Below are 24,342 nucleotides of genomic sequence, written 5' to 3'. Positions count from 1 at the left end.
CAGCTGCAGATTTATTGGGGAAGGCAGCACATCGTATGTCGCTCGGATGATGAAACTTAGTCTATTAGCCTCCATGCCGCAGATTTCATTCCATGAGTTTCCTCTTTTCCACACTCTCCCAATTCATCCAGTGACCCTGTTTGGCCAGCGCCACGGCTCTGGCATGTCTGGCTGTTTCCTCCTGTCGTCGCACTTCCTCCACTACCATTTTCCAACGTTCGGTTACAGACGCCTGTTGCCACCGAGGTGTTACTGCGCCAAGACCAAATCCTCGTTGGACGTGACCCACCACATCACAATGCTGAAGAGCAGATTTGGCCTGTAGCACAGATGTGGCCGGGGTCCACTTCCTCCCTGTTGTTAGGGTGGGAGCAGTGCCTCTCACTATGGGGTCCCGGGAGTCCGTGAGTGACATCTCAAGCCTCACTTTTGCACATTTAAACTCCTCAACCAGACTGGGGATAGGCAATGCCAGTATCCCGTCGCTGTAGAGTCCAAGGCTGCTGAGGCATTTGGGAAGTCCGAGCCACTTCTTAACGTAGGAGCTCACTAGCCTCTCTAGTCGATTGGCATGATTGAGTGAGACCTCGTACATTGTCAACAGCCACATTAGTCTGGGTAATAACCCAAACTGGAAGCACCAGAGCTTCAGTTTCCCTGGGAGTGCAGTGTTGTTAATCCGCTGGAGGTCATCAGCCAAGTTCTGCCTTAGTTGTTCTAGTTGCCACGTATCATTGAGGTCTGCATTGTACCACCATCCCAGGCTCTTTATGGGCTTCTCTAAGACTGTTTGTACGACAATGGACTTCGATCAGGGTGCTGATACCCGGAGGACTGTGGGGATTCTCCTGCCTCTGGACTTCAATCGACTGATTTGACTTACTTTTTAAAAAGTATGTGTCAATGCGAGGCCCCTTTCTCAGCTCGCTGAGGCACTTCTTCTGTGTGTGAATGTGTGGATGATTGTGTAAAGTGTAAAGCGCTTTGGGGTCCTTAGGACCAAGTAAAGCGCTATACAAATACAGACCATTTACCATTTTACTTCTTCCTGCCTTTGTGGATTTTAAGGCCCATGTCAGTTGTTAGTTTTGACCAGCCACAAATGCAGTTCTGCAGCTTCTTTCCTACCATCATTGATGGTCCATTATTAGCAATGCTGGTTGATCTATTCATCGTTGGTACCGTCCGTGGTTCGTTGCCATTAAATCCATCCAGAAAGGGTCTTCATCCGCCCCTGCTTTCACAGGGGGTGACTAGTCGACTATCAAAATAATGGTTTGTGGCAGCCCTACTACAGTATTTGCTGCGTTAATGCAGCTATGGCGTTAACGTCATTTTAACAAGAGTAATGCTGACAGCACTAGAATAATAATCTCCAAATGTTTTATTATTACCAAGCAGCTCCTCTTTGATAGCTGCCGCGTCCATCTTGTTGTTGCCTGCAGGTGAAGCGATGGGGGAGGGGGAGCTGTGTTCAGTGATGGAGAGGCGAGGCAGAGTAACACAGCGTAGAGACAAAAGTGGACAAAAGAGAGGCAAACTAGCGGCTCCACAAGTATAATTATAAAGTAACATAGACTATATCGATATAAACGATATTGTCACATCTCATATCTCATCTCCCAAGAGGTTAAAACACAAGTTTATTTTTGTTGTAAATACATCATCATCCTCCTATATCCAGTGTGTTATGGTGAAAGTTGTGAGAAGTCAAAAACAAGTAAACAAGACCGTGACTGCATAATAAAAGCCAAGAGATCTGCTCAGATAAACCCAAAATCAAACAGGAACAAATGGTTTTTTAAATAGTTGAGACACTAGGAAGCTCCTACGTAAGAAGGTAAGTTACATATTTAGCCCTAGTTTAAATACCTGAGACTCCACCATTTGGTTTTAGAACTGAAGACGTTTCTTGGCTGAGAGGTAAAGAAACTTCAAGAAGTCCAGACGATTTTATTTCCAACCTCCTTACACTTCCAGGACCTGGACCAGTCAGACATGTCAGACACATTTGTCACTGAGCCAGGCGTTCTTCTTTAACACCAAAACTAAGCTCAGACAGTCCCTTAGATTGGAATTCAAAAGCTGGGAAACTGATACCAGTTTAGCTGGATGGGGACATTCTTTGAAGTCTGCTAAATTTGTAACTAAACAAGTTCAGTATTCATATTCACGTTATCTGTATGTAAAAATAGTGAACATAATGCAGAATGGAAAAATTGTTTAAACTGAGTTTAACTTCAGAATATCAAAGTCATGAAGCAGGTAAAAGTTTAAATGTGTCCTTCTTAATGACTCTGTTGGAATGATTTCAATGGTGGGATAAAGAAGAACGAGATCAGGAGGTAAAGAAGAGGCAGAGTCAGGATTCAGTCTCTCCTGCATGAAGTCGAGGTTGAAGGTTTTCCTGAGTCGGAGCCTGATGCCAAAAAGCTGTAACGTCCTCTGTGACTGTGCTATGGAACAGATATGGATAGGGATGGGTATCGTTTAGGTTTTATCCGATACCGGTGCCAAACCGGTACTTTTGAAACGGTGCCGGTGCTTAAACGGTGCTCGAACCGGTGCTTAAAGAATGGAGAACACAAAATTGGTCCAAAAACCTCTCATGTTCAGCTGTTTTTTTTGTAAAAATATAACAATGTTAGCCTTTTCTGCAGCTATAGGGCATATATGGTATCACTCTTGGCTGGAAGCAGTGCTTAAACAATGGAAAAAACACAAACTTTGTCCAAAAACCTCTCATGTTTAACTGTTTTCCACTTTTTCTTTGGTCATTTTAGCCTTTGTGGCCAGGGTGAAGGGAGTATCTGCCATCAAACAAGAAGACAGCCGCATGTAGCTATGATGATGTTTGCTAGTTCACCTTACATGCATTAATGTAATAACGTGGTTAGCCTACTCAACGTAAATTACACACGAACAACATGAAGCTACTCACGCAGAGAAGAACGGCTGCTGCTGCATCATCATCCTCATCATTTCTGCTACACTGGCAGGGCTAGGGGCCAGGACTCTCCTCTTCGTGTTTTTGGGGGATGTTGCTAACTCCGGGTCCGATAACAGGCACCACACCCGCAGTAGATGTGCTCGGTGTGAGGTCTCGCAGCAAGCTATCAAATACGGCGCATTTCTCGGCTTTAAAAAAACCCCGCTATGCGTCGCCAGGTGTTTCATCAGATTCGAGGTGTTACCTCCTTTGACAGTATCACAGTATCAGCTTAAAGCACTTGTTGCTGCTGAGTTTGCACAGACTTTTACAGCCAGACTTTGACCGCTTCGCCTTGGACATTTTTAATCTGTAGCTCTGCTCTAAAAGAACGGACATACCTGGCCCCGCCTACTATCCTCGGAAACGTAAAATGATTGGCTAGAATCTAAAGTGTAACACAGCTCAGGGGAAAAAAAGCACCGAAATGTGCGCTGCTTTTCGGTCTGGTTACTACCGTTTATGTCAGAACCGGTGCCATCATGGCAACGGATACCGGTACCCATCCCTAGATATGGATGTATCCTCATCTCTCTAAGAAGTCCCCGATGTTATCAACAAACACATCAACACACACAACAATCAACTAAAAATCCAAACGTCAGTGAACCTAACAGTCCAACTTTATGAAAATGATTTCCACATTACTCACACGTGTACATCACATCACTCAGGGCCTCTGTGGGCACAGAGCATTCAGAGAGAATCAGTGTCAGGTTTGGTTTTCATGTTTTATTAATAACTAAAATCCATTATCTGTATGTTTGTCACATATCTGACTAAGTATAGTTACTGTAGGTAATAAACTGAGAAATCTCCTCACTGCAATATACTGAACTAAAATCCAACGTTAGAGGCTGGATTAACTGAGCATGACCCTGGATAGTTATCTGTGTCCAGCTGAGAGTGAATGCGCGCTCGTGTGTAATTAAAACAAATGAACTTAAATCATCAGTGTCGTCTGTACTGACAGGAGTGACAGCTTTCACTGTAACCATCCCTTTATCATTAGACATGTGGGAACATTTGCACTCATATGTTCAGCTAACAGGAAAAAGAGATGGATTTGACAATGAAGAGTGGAAAATTAAAGACTTTCAAATCTTTTAAATTCTGTTTTGTGAAATACATTTTTGATTTGAAGTAATTATTAATGGATTAATAATTCATTTTATACATAATAAATCATTGTTGATGCTTTTATTTCAAATTAAGTTTTTAAATAACGAATTACCTGATTAATGTTTGATAGATGTTAAAAGACTTTGCCAAATTAATTTACTAATGATATTTTATTCATTATTGAAGCACAAAGTTCTTTATTTTGATGCGCATGAGTCTTCTGGTCCTTCGTTCAGTGGAAATATTGGAACACCTGAACTCAGTTATTTGGACGGCCTTTCCTAAAACGTCCATAGTCCTTTACACCACAGACCAACTCCAGGGGACACCTCCCACCAGGGGTTAAATGTCTCAGTCTCTTAGATGAGAGGTCAAACATCTTTGCAAACCTGAATAAGTCAGTTGCCTTTTTTTAAGCTTGTGAATCTCTGTTTGAATCCCTGGCAGTGCAAGAAGCATGACCACACATGCTGTAAACTATTGTACAGATTCATGTAGCACCTTATTCTGTGTAATCACTGAATTTCTTTTTCCTATTTTGAATCTTTTTTCTGTTTCAAATGTCATTTTTCACTGCAGCAGTTTAGGCAACAAAACCGCTGGTTTAGGAAACATGATGGTTTATGCCTACAAAGGAGCAACAGTGACAGAGAAGGAAAATTAATGAAAATTAATTAATTAATTAAAAAATCAATCTGGACAATAAAGCAGCACGGTGGCACGGTGGTTAGCACTGTTGCCGCACAGCAAGAAGGTCCTGAGTTCAATTCCACCATCAGGCCGGGGTCTTTCTGTGTGGAGTTTGCATGTTCTCCCCGTGTTTGCGTGGGTTCTCTCCGGGTACTCCGGCTTCCTCCCACCGTCCAAAGACATGCAGCTTGTGGGGATAGGTTAATTGGATAATTCAAATTGCCACTAGGTGTGAATGTGCGAGTGAATGTGAGTGTGAATGGTTGTCTGTCCCTGTGTGTTAGCCCTGCGACAGACTGGCGACCTGTCCAGGGTGTACCCCACCTCTCGCCCTATGACAGCTGGGATAGGCTCCAGCGCCCCCCGTGACCCTGAAAAGGATAAGCGGTAGCGAATGGATGGATGGAATCTGGACAATATGTTTATGATATTTTTAGTAAAGTAATTTAGTAGTTTAGTAAATAAATAGGGCAAAACATTAGAAATAATAGAAACACACAGGAAAATTACAGCCTCATTATCTTAGCATGCTTGTGCTAACTGCCCGTATTTTGTAATAAGTTAGATATATTTAAACAGAACAGAAAAACCTGACATATTGTTTACTGTAGATCTGGGACATGTAGAGCTGGAAGCTGTTTATGGCCATAAATAATAACATATTTTTTATTGACGGTGCATGTTAAACCCATGAGATACACTCACTGTGTTCAGGATGAATCAGAATTTCTTGATGGGGCCGTCCTCACTGTTCAGGGGGCATCATCAACGATTAATCAATGTTGAAGAAATGATTTTGATATTTTGTTCTTTCTTTTTTTCAGTTATACGAACTGGATGATGATGAAAAACGCAAAGAGTTTCTCGATGACCTTTTCAGTTTCATGCAGAAACGGGGTAAGTAGAACATTCATATGTCAGTTGTGGCTTCCTGGGAGCAGGAGACGTGGCCCTCACAGTCACATTAACACTTGGGGGTCTATAAACAGCTTTAATGTGCTAATGTTATAGTTCCACTTACTCATAGCAGAAGTCATTCTTACAGATTGGGACTTTGTTTTCCAGATAAGTGACTTTTAAAGCCAAACAGGAAATGAAATCCCTCAGAAAGATCATGTTTGGTTTGTCATGTTAAACCAGGCCTTTTAAACTATTTCTCTGCATAAGTTACCTTGAAAAAATTAAATATCAGTATAAACTCATTTCAGTTCACTTATACAGTTACTTATTTATACAGCACCAGTTCAAACCAGTGCCTGTCAACATTACAAAGAGGACTGCAGTGGTTTTGTAGGACTGTGGCTCAGCACTTGGTGACAGAGAATCCCGATAGAACCTAGAAAGGTTCATCACTGAGAGACGTGACCCAGAAGTATCTGTGTGACTGCCATAATAAGAGCTGTTCCAGTTCTCCAAATACTAAGGAAAGGAGCTTCAATGCTTCCTTTGTTGCTTCCCTTAGCATAGGATACACTGGACTGTCCTTCATGAACAGGGAGGAGAAAGTGCTGCATGAAGAACGCAGAACACTATATAAGCTCAAGATTATGATCTACATCAATGGATATAAGTGTGGTTAAAGCTCTGTCTAATCAGTTTTCATTAGTGGTGTGTTTTGCTGTATTTTCAACAGGCTTGCGCTTTCCTATCCTCTTTTAGACCGGTCTGTTGTCCACCTCATATCAGATCGTACCTTAAGGTCCAAATTAGTCGCCTCAGCCGCACAAGAATCCGGGTCACGGCACCAAGTGTTAAAAACAGTTCTTTTAGATTCTTAGGGCCAAAAAGACACAAGGCTCAAAAGTGGTCTTTTTACTTTAAAAATGATCTTTATTTTACATATCCGGATATGGAGACCTTTCTCATAACACACAACCCAAGGTCTGAAGCACAAACAGAAGCCTGGTTATTTATATACTTGCTCTCACGTCACACCACATGATCAAACAGCCTAGTTGCTTTCACTTTCACTTCATTCTAGCTGCAAAAGCACGCTTCTGCAAAAGTTTCCTGTCAGCACTTTCTGGCACAGAGTGTACTCAGAGTTAGGCCTTTCTTATATTAAAACAATATAATCAGCAAATACGCATTCAAAATATATAATTCAAATCTTAACACAGTATTTAGCATGAACTTTTATTTCAGTACAGTTCTGCTGGCAAAAGCGATGGAAGGAGGAAACTTTACAACTACGTGTCACAAAGATGTTTTTCAGTGTTAGGTTTCATAACATTTCATTAAATTGTGTGCCTGAGGATTTTAATTGAATTGAATTTGACCCTTTTAATTTCTCCTGAAAGTGAATCACCCATGCATAAGGCCAGATGCAAAAATGCTCCTGTTCATAACCTTTAGCTGCAGTCTTTTTGCTCATGGTTTGGGTTACAACTCATTATGTAGCCAAGTAAAGACAGTAACACTATAACAGAAGTGTAGAATGATGTACCACAAAATTCAAATCCTTATTTCTCTTTCATAGAGAATCAGTAGTTAAGATCTTTCGATCTGCTAGAATATGATGAGCACAAAAATATAAAACATTTCTTTAGTTTTCAGTTGGACATGTCCCAACAGCTCACCCGGGAGGTGTCCTAGTCAGATGCCCAAACTACCTCGATTAGCTCCTTGTGATGAGGGCGAGTAGAGGCTCTACTCTGAGCCCCTCTCAAATAACTGAACTCTTCGCCCTGTCCTTAAGACAGAGGCCAGTCACCCTTTGGGAAAAAATTAACTTGTAATTCTTTCAGTTGATGCCCACAGCTCGTGGGGATAGGTGCGGGTATGGGGACGACGATGTACTGGTAAATTGACAGCTTTGCGTTTATGCACAGCTTTCTCTTTACCATGATGGACCCATGCAGTGTTGCACATTACTGCAAATGCTGTCCCAATCCATGTGTCAGTCTCCACATTGTGCCTCTTGGATCCGGTGGTTGACTAATGAATCAACCAATGGACTCACTGGCACCCTGGCATAGACCTTCCTCTGGAGGCTGAGGAGGGTGATCCCCTTAGCTGAAGTACACCCTACAGTCCCCCACAACACCTCCTTCAGCTTGATGGTTACCTTAACCTCTGGTTGCCACAATCTAGTATAGGGACTATCATTATGACAGGCACCAGCCACCTGATGAATGGACATGGTCCGTTGGGATTCAGTGTCCTCAGCCTCCCTCGGAACGAAGTGAAGTACTGCTGGTGGTGGGACTTCAAAATCTTGTGGACAGAGGGCCTCTGCCAGGCATTCCCAGAACACCCTCACCATACATTTATGTGTGCCAGGCTTGTCCAGCATCCACCTCAGCTGCTGTCTTCACTTCAGGGTCCAGAACATATGACCGTAGATCAACTTGTGACCTAGGGTGGCCTGCTACCACGGGCATCCTTATGTACGAACATGGTTTTTGTTATGGACAAGCTGTCCTTACCCAGAACCAGTTTGCCTTGAGAGTCCCTACCAAGGAGCAAACGCCCCAAATGACAGAGCCTCTGGGACCACATAAACCCCTCCATGCTGACGACACATGGAGGGAAGTCCATCATCTAACAGAGAATAAAAAGCTTAATCAGTTACAGTGACTGTCAGTTTTAGAAACACAGGGTTAGCGTACCTTGTGTTTATTATTGTAAACACAATGCATGTGTAGGTATTTGTGTGCTCTTATGTGCTGCTTACCTAACAATGCGACAACGGAAAAATAGATATTTTGTTGAGTTCATACATATTCCATTCTAGGACATCATGGTCTATTTTTATGTGTTGTGAATTAAATCAGCTTCATTATTTCTCAGTTTGACCACAGTAGAGTCTGCTGTTTGCTTTCCTGTAATCATTATGGTAAATAAATGACTACAGAATAAAAAGTATAAAACTATAATTATAGTCTTCCTTAAGCAAAAGTCCTCTTTGATCAGAGTCCGGCTGTATGCTGAGACAGCTGCAGAGCAGCCTTAGATGGAGTAATGATGTAGCTGGCTGGTCACTTGGGCTTAGTGATAGTATGGATTGTTGTGGAGCGTTCAATTAGAATTGATTTTCGACTTAGTGTAGGGAGATATTGTCAGTGCAGAGCAGATCAGCAGCAGCTTGTTTGTGACAACTTTGATCACAGTGGACTGCTTCAAATGTCCCAGTCAGTATTTCTTGAAAACAACATTGTGTACTGACAAATAAATGTCACTCCGACAGCCTCGTTAACCGTATTAATGGAAAGTGTCAAACATGGCTTCATGCTGCTTTAATATTCTCACCCATATTAAACATGCTATACTGTCATAGCATGTTTTAGTTGTGATTTTGGACCAGTTCCACTGACTCTTGACACGGTGGTGTAAAAAGTGTTTACCCCCCTCCTGATTTCCTATTTTAAGTATATTTTTCACACGTAAATGTTTCTGATAATCAAACAAATTTAAATATTAATGTATTGATTTTATAACATAAATTAACTGTGGTGTACAGTCACACGTCTTTGGAAAGCTGAGTCCAAGTTCTCTAGCCACACCCAGGCCTGATTACTGTCACACCTGTTCTGTGATCCAAGACGTTTAGGAACAACCAGAAACGAAGTAACTGAGCTTGATCAGTCTGGAAAATGTTATAATGCTGTTATAAAGCTGTGGGACTCCAGTGAACCACGGTGAGACCCATCATGGCGAAAACACATAACAGTGGTGAACCTTCCCAGGAGTGGCTGACTGAGCAAAATTACTCCAAGAGTGCAGTTACAGCATTTACATTTCTGTTAGACTACTTTTAATTAAGTGCTTTAGCCCACTTACAATGAAAATTTTAAACAATCTTGTTCATGACCTGTAGCATGTTAACACTATTGGAAGTAAAAAAAATAACTTGAACTCTAATTTTGAAAACACACATGAAGCTCTGACTCGTATGAGTCTGTGTGAAGCTCCTGCTGTGGTCTGAGAGAGAGTCCTGTAACTCTGTCTGCAAAATACAGAATATAATCACCAATGTTGGGCAGGTTACATTGAAAAAGTAATTAATTATAATTACTAGTTACTTCTTCAAAAAGTAACCGAGTTTTGCAAACAACAAAGTTTTTTGCAGCTGTTTACTGTCACGGCTGCCGAGGCGAGCCGTGTGGAGTTGGAAGGACCCAAGATGCAGGCAGTGGATGAGATACCGGTGGTTTTATTTACAGAGGTGTAGTGGCAAACAAACAGTGGGGCATAACAATTAACTAAAGACACCTAAACTGGGAGAACTAAAAATAACAGACCTGGGAGCATATGACAACGGGATGAGAAGCAGAGAGAGACGCAGACGAGGAACAGGACACCGTGGAACACAGGGTAACAGACTGACACGGAGTTACACAGACGAACCGGCAACAGGCAGGAAAACACACAGGGTTTAAATACACACACACCAGTAATCAGGGGATGAGAGACAAGAGGGCAACACAGCTGGGAGGAATCTGGGCTGACGGGACAGGGGAAACGTAAACTGATCACACTCACATACGACACGGACCTTCACAATAAAACAGGAAACTCAGACACATGGAACCAGACAAGACATTGAACTAAACAGACAGATTCACAAACAGATGGGGAGACACCATAGACAGACAGATACAGACGCAGACTCAGAGGCAGACCGAATATAACACAGAACCTAAACAATCATCTAGAAAATGATAACAAACTAAAAGCGCTGGGTCACTGACCCAGGACCATGACAGTACCCCCCCCCCCCCCCCCCCCCCTCAAGGGCTGGCCCCAGACAGCCCAGCAGAAACACAAAAACAGACCAAAACAAAACAGAAAAGGACGCGACCAGGGCGGGCGGAGGGGGCCCAGGACGGAGGGACAGAGTCCAAAAAGGCCCAGATGGCCAAGTTCAGGAGGCCGACCATGCGAATGGCAGCGGGGCAGGTCCGGATGCCGGCCACGCAGTAGGCAGTGGCGCGGAAACAGTTCTGGGGGCCGACCGTGCAGACGGCAACAGCGGCGTGGAAACAGTTCTGGGGGCCGACTGTGCAGACGGCAACAGCGGCGTGGAAACAGTCCTGGGGGCCGACCGTGCGGACGGCAACAGCGGCGTGGAAACAAGTCCGGAGGCCGGCCACGCGGAAGGCAGTGGCGGCGTTCAGGAGGGCGTTCAGGAGGGCGTCCACGGTGGCGGAGATGCCCAACAAGCGGCCTGGCAGATGACCGACGATGTGGAGGTGGTAGTAGGGGACCTGAAGGCTGCGTGGCCCCTGCAGCCCCAGGCGAAGCGGAGGCTGGACCAGACGAGGCGGAAGCGGAGGCTGGACCAGACGAAGCTGATGAGGACGCTGAAGCAGAAGCTGGACCAGGCGATGCTAATGCTGAAGTTGGACCAGGCGATGCTGATGCTGAAGCTGAAGTTGGACCAGGCGACGCTGATGAGGATGAAGACACAGAGGCTGGACCAGACGAGGATGATGAGGATGCGGAGGCTGGACCAGACGAGGATGATGAGGATGCGGAGGCTGGACCAGGCGAAGAGGCTGAAGCAGAAGCGGAGGCCGGACCAGGCGAAGCAGCTGATGAGGATGCAGAAGCGGAGGCCGGACCAGGCGAAGCAGCTGATGAGGATGCTGAAGCGGAGGCCGGACCAGGCGAAGCAGCTGATGAGGATGCTGAAGCTGGAGCCGGACCAGGCGAAGCAGCTGATGAGGATGCTGGAGCCGGACCAGGCGATGCTGAAGCAGATGCTGAAACCGGACCAGGCGAGGCCGAAGACTCTGAGGCCGCAGCAGGCGAGGATGATGAAGCTGCAGCAGGCGAGGGTGATGAGACTGCAGCTGATGGCTGGACGGGCTCCTCGGGCCCCCCAGCTGACGAGGCAGGAGGCTGGACGGGCTCCTCGGGCCCCCCAGCTGACGAGGCAGAAGGCTGGACGGGCTCCTCGGGCCCCCCAGCTGACGAGGCAGGACACTGGACGGGCTCCTCGGGCCCCCCAGCAAAAACAGTCTCAGAACCAGTGGGCACTGGAGCCCCTGGCATACACAGAACAGAACCAGCAGGTGCGGAGACCTCTGGCAGGAACGCAACAGAACCAGCAGGCACACGGGCCTCTGGCAGGAACGCAACAGGACCAGCAGGCACACGGGCCTCTGGCAGGGACAGAACAGGACCAGCAGGCACGCGGGCCTCTGGCAGGGACAGAACAGGACCAGCAGGCACGCGGGCCTCTGGCAGGAACGCAACAGGACCAGCAGGCACACGGGCCTCTGGCAGGGACAGAACAGGACCAGCAGGCACGCGGGCCTCTGGCAAACACATAGCGGCCTGCAGCTGCGCAGAGCATTGACCCTGCTCAGGCAGCGACAGCCGGGTGCAGTCCTCAGCTGGCTTCTTAAACTCCAGGGGTCCAGAGTCTGATGGGGGCTGAAACCCAGCCTCTGGGGAGGCCCTGGAGTGCATCTCAGTCTCAGAACTAGCCAGCCTTTGAGGAATGTTGACATTATTATTAGATTTGTCTCTCTGCTTGGAATGGATGGGCGAGGAATAGTGTCTTTCGGGTAGAATTGACTTATATTGTTTTACATGTGAAGCAACTGACACAGGATGCAGGGCTGGTGGCTGCTGAACAGGAGGCTGAACTGAAGGTGACTGACATAATGGTTGTGATGACAACGGTGGTGAAGTTGGAGACTGAACGGAGGATAAAGCTGATGATTCTTCTGCCAACTGAGCTACTGACTGGGCTATGGATTGTAACATGGTTTGTAATAAGTCCGGCTGTGACTGTAATGGAGCTCTGGATTGTGAGGCTGAATGTGGCGGAGGTGGCGACTGGGCTTCTGGCCGGGCGGCTAACTGAGCTTCTGGCCGGGCGGCTAACTGAGCTTCAGGCGATAAACAGTTTTTGTCCTGTGCCGTACAGAACATCACCCCTGAGTAGACGGTCCCACAGTTCAGACCAACAATACTGTCCTGTCCACTCACCACAGCTGGCCGCTCGGAAATCCCCAGGTCCGACTGTGGCGAGGAGCGTCGGCAGCGTGAGCGCCGTTTCCCCCTTGAAGGCTGGGTTGACGGGCCGGGCAGAACATCCTCTGTCGGACCGGGCAGTGAAGCATGAGTTGCAGGGTGGGTGGTAGCAGCCGGGGGGTGAAGACAGAGTCCGTTCAGAATGAAATTCTGTGCGAGCGGGTGAAGTGAGCTGAGCAGCCAGGGGAGACCAGAAACCAAGCGCTGTAGCCGATTAGCCACGGCTTGGTGAAATTCTCTCCCCTCGTGCTCCAGCCACGCGTTAATTAATTTGTCCACGGAGTAAACAATGTCCTCCCGGAGCTCCTTGGGCGGGTTGAATGCTGCTGGGTCCATAGTGGCTGGTTCGTACTGTCACAGCTGCCGAGGCGAGCCGTGTGGAGTAGGAAGAAGGACCCAAGATGCAGGCAGTGGATGAGATACCGGTGGTTTTATTTACAGAGGTGTAGTGGCAAACAAACAGTGGGGCATAACAATTAACTAAAGACACCTAAACTGGGAGAACTAAAAATAACAGACCTGGGAGCATACGACAACGGGATGAGAAGCAGAGAGAGACGCAGACGAGGAACAGGACACCGTGGAACACAGGGTAACAGACTGACACGGAGTTACACAGACGAACCGGCAACAGGCAGGAAAACACACAGGGCTTAAATACACACACCAGTAATCAGGGGATGAGAGACAGGAGGGCAACACAGCTGGGAGGAATCTGGGCTGACGGGACAGGGGAAACGTAAACTGATCACACTCACATACGACACGGACCTTCACAATAAAACAGGAAACTCAGACACATGGAACCAGACAAGACATTGAACTAAACAGACAGATTCACAAACAGATGGGGAGACACCATAGACAGACAGATACAGACGCAGACTCAGAGGCAGATCGAATATAACACAGAACCTAAACAATCATCTAGAAAATGATAACAAACTAAAAGCGCTGGGTCACCGACCCAGGACCATGACATTTACTAAAAATGCAGCCAAGGCGTTTTTTAAATAAATATTTCAAACTATTTACAGAACAATCAGCTGCTCTGCATCAGATAAGAGTCACACAAATTATTTGTGCTGCTCCAAAAAATAATTTCTGTCCACGATAAAGGAGAACAACACAGCCTGATACCTGCAGGGCTGACAGCAGCAGGTGTGTCACTGCTCCTGTTTCCCCCTAGAGACAGTGTTTACACTGTAATCTGTCTTTCAAGATTCAAGATTCAAGAGCTTTATTGTCAGTACACAGTACACACAGTACACACAGTATACACGTACCGAAATGCTGTTTCACCACAAGCCCCGCATGGTGCATTTGTAAGTGTACAAAAGATATAAATAATAATAAATAAATAACGTGCTACATTTCTGTAAAATTAAGAGGTAAAAAAGTACTAATTACTGACTATACAATACTATAATGATAACTATACAATACTAACTGCACGATAAACAAAGACAGGACCGAGACAATGTGAAGTGGATTGTTGTTTGTGTTGTTTTTGAGTCTTTTGATGAGTACTGTGAGGTGTGTGTGAGGTGTGTGTGTATATCAGTCCTTTGGTGGTAGTGAGTTGAAGCTCTTGCTCTGTCTGGTCGTTACAGTTTTGATGCTGCGAAACCGTCTGGCAGATGTAGGGAGGGAGAACAGCATGTGAGGGGTGGAGAGTGTCCTTCACTATGCTGTTCGCACGTTGGATAATGTGTTTGTCGTACATTTGGGAGACGAGTGCAGAGGGCCTCCAGTGACCCTCTCTGCTGTCCTCACTATCCGCTGCTGGCTTTTTAGCAGCACCTGTGACATTCAGCGGTCGCCACATTGTTCTGACACACACAACAAAACCATTGACTACACAACACACTAACTTTAGAGTCCAAACACACTGAACGTCACAAATCTCTCACATCTCAAAACTCTCTTTCTTTCACTCTCCAGCCGCTGTCACTCCTAAAACTTGCCCCTCTTCCTGAATAACCAAACGTCATGTTGCCATATCACATATCATATACATTTTTCCACCAATAGAAAGGCTGGGTTTTTTGTTTTTGTTTGTTTGTCTGCACGGCTCTAGAGCTCTGATGCTTCGCATTACGCTCAGTGATGTAATGCAGCTGCTTGGCCAGAGAAACCTGAAGCTCTCTATCCACAGTTATAGAGAGAATCTGAAGGCTATGTGAATTTTGTAGGTCTGCAGCCATTTAGAAGAAGAAGATAAGACTTTATTGATCCCACCACGGGGACATTTTTTGCGTTGTCCTGCAGAAAGTTGGCGAGCTCTGCACACTGTGCTCCTCAGCGTCCGTTGACCCCACTCTGTGCAGTCTACCACTGTGTGGCTGAGTTGCTGTCACTCCCAGTCACTTCCACTTTCTTATAATACCACTAACAGTTGTCTGTGGAATATTTAGTGAGGAAATTTCATGACTGGGCTCAATGAACAGGTGGTATCAAGGAAGAATTTACTGAACTGCTGACAGTAACCTGTTTTTTCAACAAGGCCTAGTTGCTTGATTTTATGGACCCGAGGTGACAAAAGTGATTATAACCCCAGAATTGAATGATTTGGATGGGTAAGTGAATACCTGAGGCAGGGCACACCTCAGGTTGCCAGTCTGTCACAAGGCTAACAAAATAGATTAATATAAATAACCTCAATGTTGGATCAAACCTCACATGACGCCTCAGGTTGTTAGTAAAGTCGTGCTGTATTACAGCCGTTACATGACTTTTCGCCTGTATGTCTCAAACAGTTTGTCAAACACTGTCAAAATTCTAAAAACATTTCAGAGGTTTTTTGTGTTTTTACATTTTAAAAAGTTTAGTTTACTCAATGCCAGAGTTTGTGTAGATGAATTGTAGATGAATATTATTTTGTTACACTATTACAACATCTATTACAGTAAAGGTTTTCTTTGATTCGTCAGAGGAAGTTAAATACCTTGACCCATCTAGCAGCTGATGCTTTGTCAATCCACAATTTAGAGATTCTACCAACTTTCATCACCAAACAGATTCATTCGATGTATCAGAAGAAGTCTTTTAATGAAATACCTAAAGGATTGTGTCTCTGGCTTTTGATGTGTCGTAATGCTAACCCTGCCACTCCCTTTGGCTTTCACTTGGTTTTCACATGTTAAAGTCATCACACATGTTTTATTGCATCATTTCAGTAAGTTGTTTTAAGGTTTCACTTCCACAGTTTAGTATTTTATATTTGTGCTTTTGCATCTATTTGCTCCTTTTTTGTTCTATTAACAATTAAGAAGTTTTTACAATTACAGCTCTTAATGAGCAAACGCTTGACTTCAGCTATCATCCATCTTACAATTACACAGGAAAATGGGGAGAGTAATTTTTCCAGAGTTAATTTTATTTTCACTCATTTTGGATTGTAATCATTTCGATTGGCCGCCAGAGTTGGAGCAAAAGAACAGAGGAAATTCCCATGGAGTAATATGGCGTGACCACGCCCACTATCCCTCAGTGGAACAGAGACAACTGTCAGAGGTGAGCCAGGTAAGTGAGTAAAGTGCTCAATAATGATTGAATTTAGGATGAAATGGGGGATTTGTGTTTATCTGAAAGGTCTGTGAGTAACATTACAGCTTGAGAGTTTGTGGCTCTTACATGCTGCATAATTGGCAAGGTTGACACTTACGTTAGCTTCTGCTAAATTAATGTCATTAGACTCACAGACAGCATTAAGGTATATATCACTAAACTAAGTTTAGCATTGCTCAATAGCTGCTTTAGGTAGGATAACTGACTGAGTAGTGTGTTTGTAGCAAATCCAGTGCACCAATGTTTTATCCAAAGGTCGGTGAGCACGTGTTTTACTCCAAACTGAGTCATGAAAATTGACTTTTTTACCTGATGTTCTGTTAGTAATATGTGTGTTTTATCGAGGATTGACGTTTGTGGATGTTTCACCTGTTCAGTTAGAGAGCACGTGTGGTTTACTCTGAACTGAGTCACATACACGACTGTTTTCGCCTGATCGTTGGTTAGGAGCATGTGTGTTTAATGGACTGAGTCTTGTATGTGTACTGCTGTTATATGGGCTCAAAATGTGGTCATAAATATTTTGTACTTGTAAATCAGGATTTGTATGTGTAAAAAGAATGTGTGTGTGTAAAAAAGATCGTTACATTTGTGATTGACATGACATTGACCAATCAGATGAAAGGAAGAAAAATAGGGTCAAAATTCGTACTTGTAACTTGCAGGGTTTTTTTTGGCTAAGTCCACACACAAATTCTTCTTACACATACAAAACTGATTTACAAGTACAAAATATTTATGACCACATTTTGAGCCCATACTGTTAGTTTAGCAAGCACGTGTGTTTTACTCGAATTGAAAAGCATACATGGTTGCAGTCTGCACAAGTGTGCAGTTTTAGATGTTTCTTAAGCCCTTTGTGTTTTGTGTGTGCCTGTGTTTTGTTCAATTTTGTAAGTATTTGTAGTAAATCTAATTATTTAAAAATATCCTTTTCATATCATGAAGGATGTGAGCTGTGCGTGTGAAGTACAGAGAGCAACAGAAGTGCATCAGTTTTGAGGGCCAGCTGACCTACAGATCATTTCTGGAACGCGGTGAGTAAAAAACTTCAACATTTCCTGCATGTTTCATGGTGTGAATCAGTCAAGCTTTGGGATGATGTTATAATAGCTGCTATACCAACTGTTTAGGTTTATTTTGTTCAATTAAGTTAATTTCACTTTCTTTGCCTTGTTCTGGTGTTTATTTCAAATGTATAATGCAATTTTATTATGTTCACAGTTGCCAAGAAGTTCAACATCCCGAACATGTGGCTTCTCTAAGATACCGAAACCAAAAACAAGGGGCACAAGAGTCCAAAGCCAGTCCAAAAACACAAGAAAACAGCCCACAAACACAGGAAAACAGATCAAAAACAAAACCAAACTAGAGCTCAACAAGAGTCCAAGAAAAGTTCAGGGGGTCGACCCGGGGGTCGACAACACAAGGACGAGGACAGTTCTGGAGGCCGGCCGTGCACACGGCAACGGCGGCCACGCAGGCAAACCCAATCAGGAGGCCGACCACTTGGAAGGCAGTGGCGGCCACTGAGCAGGTCCGGAGGCCGTCCCCGAAGGCCATGATGCCAACTTGGAGGCCTGGAAAACGGCCAGCAGAGGCGAAGCGGAACAGGTCGAGCTGGCTATGACGGCGGTGTGGCAACCGCAGGACCAGATGAGGCAGGACCAGACGAAGACGAAGGCGAGGCAGGACCAGACGAAGGCGAGGCAGGACCAGACGAAGGCGAGGCAGGACCAGACGAAGACGAAGGCGAGGCAGGACCAGACCAAGACGAAGGCAGAGCTGGACCAGACAAAGCTGGACCAGACAAAGCTGGACCAGACGAAGACGGAGCTGAGGCTGGACCAGGCGTAGATGAAGGCACGGAGGCTGGACCAGGCGTGGATGAAGACACAGAGGCTGGACCAGGCGGCAGCGGGATGGCTGCGGAACCTGACGGCGGTGATGCTGCAGGCGGTGATGTAGAAGTCGCGGGGGATGATTCAGCAGATGACGGCTGAACAGACTTCCCCGGACCGTCAGCAGACGTGAGGATGTGCTTGCTGGGTCCTCCAGGACCCCCAGCAGACGAGGCGTGGTGCTGGACGGGCTCCTCGGACCCACCAGCTGACTTGGCTTTAAGCTGGACGGGCGACTCGGGCCCTCCAGCAGACGACACTTGAGGCTAGCTGGGTTCTCCCGAACCCCCGGCTGACGACACTTGAGGCTGGCTGGGCTCCTCAGGCCCTCCAGCCGACGAGGCAGGACGCTGGCTGGGTTCACCTGAACCCCCAGCTAACATGGCTTGAGACTGGACGGCTCCTCGGGCCCTCCAGTGTAAACAGACACTGAAGCAGCAGGTACTGAGACCTCTGCCAGTGTGGACACTGGCTGGGACTGAGCAGCACAGTGGCTAGACTCAGGCAGCAACAGTTGGATGCAGTCCTCAGAGGGCTGGAAGTGTTCCCCAATACACTCAGCAGAGGACAGAGGCGGGCGGGTGAACTCACTTGAACTCTCAGGGGGTGCTGAGAGCTGAGACTGTTCTGGTGAGTTCTCCAGTGAGGCTGCTGGTGCTGGAGACATTCAAAAATAAACTAATCAATCAAAACTCAAAATACTGGGTCGAAACTGACCCAGAACCGTGACAACATGTATGCTTCAAACAGGACCACTGTTGCATAGCTGGTGCAATGAAGCAAAACACTTTGAAAAAACAATTGAAAAATTTCAAAAATGTAACTAAAACGTTGGCAACAAAACATCAAAGTGCTTTTGCTTTCAGTTGGCTGACATTTGACCCCAAGAGACTGACCACTGGACCAGGTAACATGCTTTCTTGAAATGCATTGGACTGGGGCTGTGAGATGGCAGAGACTCTTCAGCTACCGATCAACACCAAGCTGTTAAATGTTAGATGGGCAAAACACCATGGAGATATTTATTGTGCAGATTTAGTTGTTTGTATAAAGGTCCATAGTGAAATGCCAGTTTTTCCACCTTGTTGTTGTGAAGGATGAGAGGTTATTGCTGATTACTTTTGCACTGCAAACAGTCTCAATGAGCATTTCAATGCTTTTCAAGTTGTGTGTAAAAGAGACGGACCTCATGTAATTCATGCCAAAGAGCTTTTCTGCTGTAAAGCATTTGATTTACAGGTGTCACACAGTCATGGTGATTCCAGAGTTTATAGTGTACCAAACTGTTTCCTCTGAACAATAAAGGTGGCTGCCGAAACAAAAATATATTTTCTGGTTTGTTTATTGTACCTTTAAAACCTTGCAGTGAATGATTGTAATACAGTTACATAGTGAGTGAAATAAAGTTAATTTTTCTTCTATTTATATTCAGAGTAAAATTCTGTTCTATTTAGAATGAAATTAGGGTGGAGTTTTTATTTTATACTAAACTGAGTAAATTATCATCATGCAGAGTAAAACATTTGCACTAAACAGAGTATATTTAACTGTGAAAGTATGACTCTGCCATAAGAGTCGATTTTACTCCATTTAGACTGGGACCAAATACTCTTAGAGTACAATTGTATTCAGTTTGAGTGAAATTTACTCAGTGAACTTTACTGTGTGGGCAGCATCAGAGTGTGGAAATGTTTTGTGTGTCTGCCCTATGCTGTCATCTTCAACAACATCCTAATGATGAAAAGCCTTAAATACTAATGTGTGAGAATGCTTTCGCAGCAATAATAGTGCAACAGAAATATATTTCCGTCCTCTCTTTAGTAAAAATGTTCAGACCAAACAAAAACATAGAATATCATTATACCAGTACTCAAGAGTGCAACAACCTCCTCTGCAAACGAAATCATTCACACGCTGACGATGACGATTGTGTTGTACGCTTTCCTCCCTGCCTTCGTTTATGGAGCTGAGCAGAAGTAGATAAACAGTTTGCTTCCCCTGTGTCCCGACATCAATCATTCATTTCAAGGGTTAAAAGCACAAAGTCAATGACAGGAGAAATTCTCTCTCCATTATTGGCTCAGAGGTGCATAGTGAATGCTTAAGCAATGAAGCCAAGCATAAAGATGATTACTGCACTACCACAGGCCCCTGTATGGCCACATTGTTCTAATTACAAATTCTTCTTCTCTTAGCAGCTGAGAGATTAACTGACGATGACTGTCAGACTGTGTGCAGACTGGATTTCTTCCACTCGCTCTGCCATTGCTCAGTGTTATAATGACACATAGTCTGAAAAGATTATTTGTGCTGACAAAAGGCCTCCATTGACACTCCTTTATTCCTTATATCTCTTTCAGGGAATCACAGAGACAAATGTAACACCTTCAGTATTGAAAACACATAAGTCTTGTTTTAAGAGGCTTGTGCCTCAGACAAAGGCCGAGGCTTTTATTTATTACCTCAATCTTTGTTTGGTTAGCTATGTCTTCAGCAAAATAATAGTTTTATAGATTGGCACTGATACATGTTATAATCAGTGATAAAGTGATGAAAAGCTGCAGAGGGAACATGGAGGCCTGCTCGGCTCTAGTGCTGGTCGCTGCACTTTTCCTAACTATACAATTCAATTCCCTCTACAACTCGTGTATTGTATGAAAACAGTACAATGTGTCATGGTTTGGGTTTTTTGCACTGTAAAAGCAGACTAAACTTTTCAGTTTGCTGACTTTACAAACCAAGTCTGCACTGCAAAGTTTTTTATTTATCTGGTTAAATATTATAGTGCAAGTTAGCTAACAGACACATTCATGTACTAGTTGCAGCGCCACAGCAAAATCATGAATCTTAAATGGATTTAGAGTTTTATTGCAAACTCTGTGCACAACTCAATATGTAGAATAGACACCACAAACAAACACAATGTGAATAGCTGAACCTTTGAATACTCAGAACAGAAGAACGACAACAGCGACAACAATGATGGGGAGACGCACTTTAACTCTTCGCTGGTTGTGCTTTCAGTATTATTATATCTGTGTGCTGTCACCAAGGGGCTCTGTCAGAAACACGTCTGTGGTCAGAAAAAGGAGTCAGGGAGGCAAAATAGTTAAATAAAACAGTTTTATTGAAGTTATTCAACTAAAAGAGACGGACAAGCCGTTATCACCATAAAAGAAACACAAACAAAACTCAGGCGTTGGTCAAATAAAGCAAAAAGTCAAAAGGAAAGCGCAGCTCACTAGCTGGAAACACCGCAAACACTCAGCTCACTAGCTGTACCCACACACAAATGGCACTCTGGCCCAGAGCTCACCCTGCTCTGGGCTTAAATACCCTTAATTTCTGATGGGAGTCAGCTGCGCCGGAGGGAAAGGTGGCATCTCAGGCAGGAGGTAGTGGGACACGCCCACACAGGCACCCTCAGGAGAGAGAGAGAGGGAGAGAGAGAGAGAGAGGCCCTGCTAGGGCCGTAACAATATATATATCAACCTCATGGTCAACTCCACTACTACCCACTTTATGTTCAAACCCACATTTTAATAAATCAGTGTTCAACTTACAGGAAGTGTCAGTAAAAGGTAAATGGAGTGGTTCTTATCGCTTTTCTTCTCTACCTGAATCCTCAAAGTGTTTCATATAACTTGTGTGATTCAGAGAGGTGGCAGAGGGAGACATGCACACTGTGCAGTTATACTGTGGGCTTCTTTGTGTAAACTGTATTGTGTTATAAATCCCCTCTGAAATATGCATTCATGCATTACTGCAATACTGAAACACATGTGTGTATATAGCTGTAGGGGAGTGTGTAGCCAAGCCAAGCCAGTGCTATGTATACAGCAACCACTGACCACAGTGCTGAACACAGCAATAAAAATACAGTAGAATACAATAAAAATGAAATAAATAAAAAAAATTCTAAATAAATTGAATCAAAGTTCTAACAAAAATCACCAAAGCCAGACAGAAGAGGAGGGTATTAAGAGAAATCAGCAGTGTGGAGGCCTCTGTGTAACGGCACCATGACGAACCTGGATCTCGTTCAGGAGCCGCTGGTCAGCTGATCTGGAGCTCAGGTGTCGCAGCTCAAAGGGATCAGGTTGGCAAGGCTGTTCTAAAGTTATCCACTGAGCATTAAACTGGACCAGTATGCTTCCTTTTCTGTGTAGCAGGTCACAGCTGTGTGGCTAACACCAATACAGAGTAGTCTACCCGAGTAATGATAAAGGCATGGATTACTATTTTAGAATGATCTGACAACATGTTTGTTGTCTCACTTCAAAGAAGCTGTGTGTTACCATCGCACGGATCTATCACATCGCTGTCCTTCCTGGAATCCAGTGACATTAAATGGTGACAGGCTTTAAACTGTGTACAGGAGAGCACCCACCAGTGACACCACAATCACCTCTTTCTTGTTTTAATTCAAATTCAGGAACTTTGGAGCCATTCGTGCTTTGAGTTCCTTAACTCAGTTAAAGTCTGTATGGAGTCAGCATCCTGCTGTTTGGCACATAAACCAGTGAGAAACACCTCATGTAACGTTGCATCAGAGCACACAGCCATGATGGTCTGAGGAAATGAAACATCTGTGAATCAGGAGGACGTTTTGTGTTTCAAAGTAAACATGACCCTGGCTGAGTCAACATTTACTCGTACACGACGACTGATTCTGCTTTTTTAGCCGGATGAAGAGTCCTGATTTTAAGCTTAATCTTTGATACAGAAATCACTTTTTGTCTGCATGAAAAGCCTTTTCTGCACTTTAGTTAACTCAGAGTGATCTCCAGGCTCTGCACCTTTCAGAATTACTGCCACTATTGTCTTGTGTGGAAACATCAATCTTTTCTTTAATAGTGTCTCATTCATTCACATGCCATCAACACAAAATGAAGCCGTAATTACTGGCCTTAATTGATGTGGCTTTACCACCTAAGATGATACTTCAGAGCTTTCTTCCCTTTCACTGTTTAGGGCCCACTGCTGTTGTTTGCACTATATTTCTGCAGCTATTGATCACTATTATGGTAAATCCAATGGCCACAATGGAACTCTGTCAGCAAAATGCAGGTTAATTATCTCAGGGTCAACCACTTTGGAGTCTTTACAAAGAATTAGCTATTCTCTTTACACCTAACACTCTGGTGACAGTGGCAGAGAAAAGGACATTAAAGAAACTGATGGACATTATGGACAATGCTGGGCATCCTCTGCACACGGCCATAAACAATCAGAAGAGTCTGTTCAGTGACAGGTTGCTTCTCCCCAAGACAAGAACTAACAGACTTAAAAACTCCTTTGTCCCACACGCCATCAGACTGTTTAACTCCTCTCTGGAGGGGAGAGGGAGGGGAAACAGGAGGACAAAGGAGGGGGGAACAACTAAGCTGTAGTGCCTCTTCACCTCACTGTACAATACCTTTTGTGCAATACTTTTTGTAAATAGTCAACAGTGCAATAGACTCAATACTTGAAATGTGCAATTCACTTGTATTTTTATTTTTTATTCCTATTTATTCTATTTATCCCCTTCGTATATTTTATTTATATTTGTCTCTGTATTTATATATATGTGTATGTGTGTGTGTGTATATATATATATAACAGTTCTGTAACTGTAACTTTGGTCGTTGCTGTGCTTTTTTTGGAAGTCGAATTTCCCAGAGGAACCCACCCGAGGGATTAATAAAGTTCTATCTTATCTTATCTTATCTTATCTTATCTTATCTTATCTTAACAATAAATGCAAATAGAAATTATTATCAGAGCCCTTTTATTTTGCTAATAAGGGGGCAGGTTGCTTTTTGTCTGGAGTATATTTGTGAAGTTTTCATTTATCTGTTATTCTGTTGTTGTTTTTCTCTCATGTTAATGTTTTTTCTTGTAATTCATGCCTGTTACACACAACACTGTTTCCCCCCAAAAGTTGTAACATTGTGTAAAACAGACAAAAATGAAAAAGGAGCATCAAGTAATCTAAAACCTGTTTTCCTGATCAAACATCTCACAAATAAATATAAATAAATAAATATGTATATTATGACAATATTACTAACATTTCCCAATCGATGTGTCTTTAGT

General features: G+C 44.2%; 1 protein-coding gene across 1 annotated transcript in view; it reads left to right on the top strand.

Moving 5' to 3' along the window:
• arid3c (AT rich interactive domain 3C (BRIGHT-like)) overlaps positions 1 to 24,342 on the top strand; it is a 77,049-nt gene that overhangs the window by 37,137 nt on the left and 15,570 nt on the right. The window contains exon 3 of the mRNA XM_086313038.1: positions 5,626 to 5,698. Coding sequence (XP_086169164.1) covers positions 5,626 to 5,698 — 73 coding nt within the window. The remainder of the gene's footprint in view (positions 1 to 5,625; positions 5,699 to 24,342) is intronic.

Source organism: Aulonocara sp. 'chitande type north' Nkhata Bay, linkage group LG12 (genome assembly GCF_057382095.1).
Source record: "Aulonocara sp. 'chitande type north' Nkhata Bay isolate Kocher_YH1m ecotype deep benthic linkage group LG12, A_spYH_male_GT1.1, whole genome shotgun sequence".
Lineage (NCBI taxonomy): Eukaryota > Metazoa > Chordata > Actinopteri > Cichliformes > Cichlidae > Aulonocara > Aulonocara sp. 'chitande type north' Nkhata Bay.
This window is presented reverse-complemented; position numbering and strand designations above follow the sequence as displayed.